Genomic DNA, 1066 nt, shown 5'->3' on the forward strand with positions numbered 1-1066 from the left:
CGTCGGAGCGGGGGCGCAGCTCCCCCCTGCCAGTGCCGGCGCGCGCTAATGCGCTGATGGTCTGTAAGTGGCTGCCTATTGATGAGGTGTCCAGTTAAAGAGTTCGCGAGACACTAAATCAGCCCATCGATCCTGCCGAGATCGATGGTGCTACAGACCTGATCACTGCAGCGGGCAATTAACACCCTCTGGAATGAGCCGCCTTCGTGTAACATCAAACGCTCCAACAGACAAATCCAATGGGCCCATTGACCCGGGTGCGCGATGCCGCCCAGCCCGCGCGTTCGTGGGGGCGGCAGGTCCCCCGAGTCAGCCTCGCCACCCCTCTCCTGCCCGCTGGGACCCTGGTGCCCCTCGGGGACCCACCGCGAGATGCTCACCTGTGCCGCCGCATCCCATGGACCACGTCGGTGGCCGCGTGGCCGCTCGGTCTTCCGTCCTTCCCTGCGCTAGGAAGCCGTCCCGCACCCGACCTAACCCCCTTGCGCAGCCCAGTGGTCCTTTCCTCCTGGAGGAGAAGGCTGCCCGTGCCGGAGGAAGGATCCAGGTTCTCCCTTTGCCCTCTCGCTGCTTTGGGAAGCGCTGCATGTGGGAAAAAGTTCCAGGCATCTCTCCGAGAGGAGCCTGGATTTTCCTCTTTAAAACAACAACAACAAAAAAATCAATAAATCTGAATCTAATCTACTAATAAAGGTTTAATGAGGACATAATGTTGATGGAACAGAACATTGTTGCAGCATAATCGCTCCCAGCTGCTGCGCAAGTGTGCAGACAAAGGCCCGGTCCTACGACAATTTCCCCGTTATTATCATAACGCCTTTGTACCAGGCCAAACGCCAGAGAGGGGTTTCATCCCCCCTTCTCCCAGGGATGCTGCAGCCGGCAGGTTGCTTGCCGCAGGACCACCTCTGCTTGCCTGGACCAGGACCGAAGTTCTCCCCTATTTGCCCGAAGCCTCCCTGGAAGAGCTGTGCTGGGGGGGAGCTCCGGGAGGCAGGGATCGCCTCCAGGGCCTCGGGGTGGGCTCGCAGGCCCCCAAACCTGCCGGGAAGCCTCGGGGCACGGG

General features: G+C 60.4%; 1 protein-coding gene across 1 annotated transcript in view; it reads left to right on the forward strand.

Moving 5' to 3' along the window:
* The window catches only part of LOC103916554 (5-hydroxytryptamine receptor 3A-like), a 4832-nt gene extending 4734 nt beyond the window's left edge, over nt 1-98 (forward strand). The window contains 1 exon segment of the mRNA XM_009323562.1: nt 34-98. Within this exon segment, the coding sequence (XP_009321837.1) occupies nt 34-98 (65 nt within the window).
* The last annotated feature ends 968 nt before the right edge of the window (nt 99-1066 follow it).

This window comes from Pygoscelis adeliae, unplaced genomic scaffold, assembly GCF_000699105.1.
Source record: "Pygoscelis adeliae isolate BGI_AS28 unplaced genomic scaffold, ASM69910v1 Scaffold275, whole genome shotgun sequence".
NCBI classification, from domain to species: Eukaryota; Metazoa; Chordata; class Aves; order Sphenisciformes; family Spheniscidae; genus Pygoscelis; species Pygoscelis adeliae.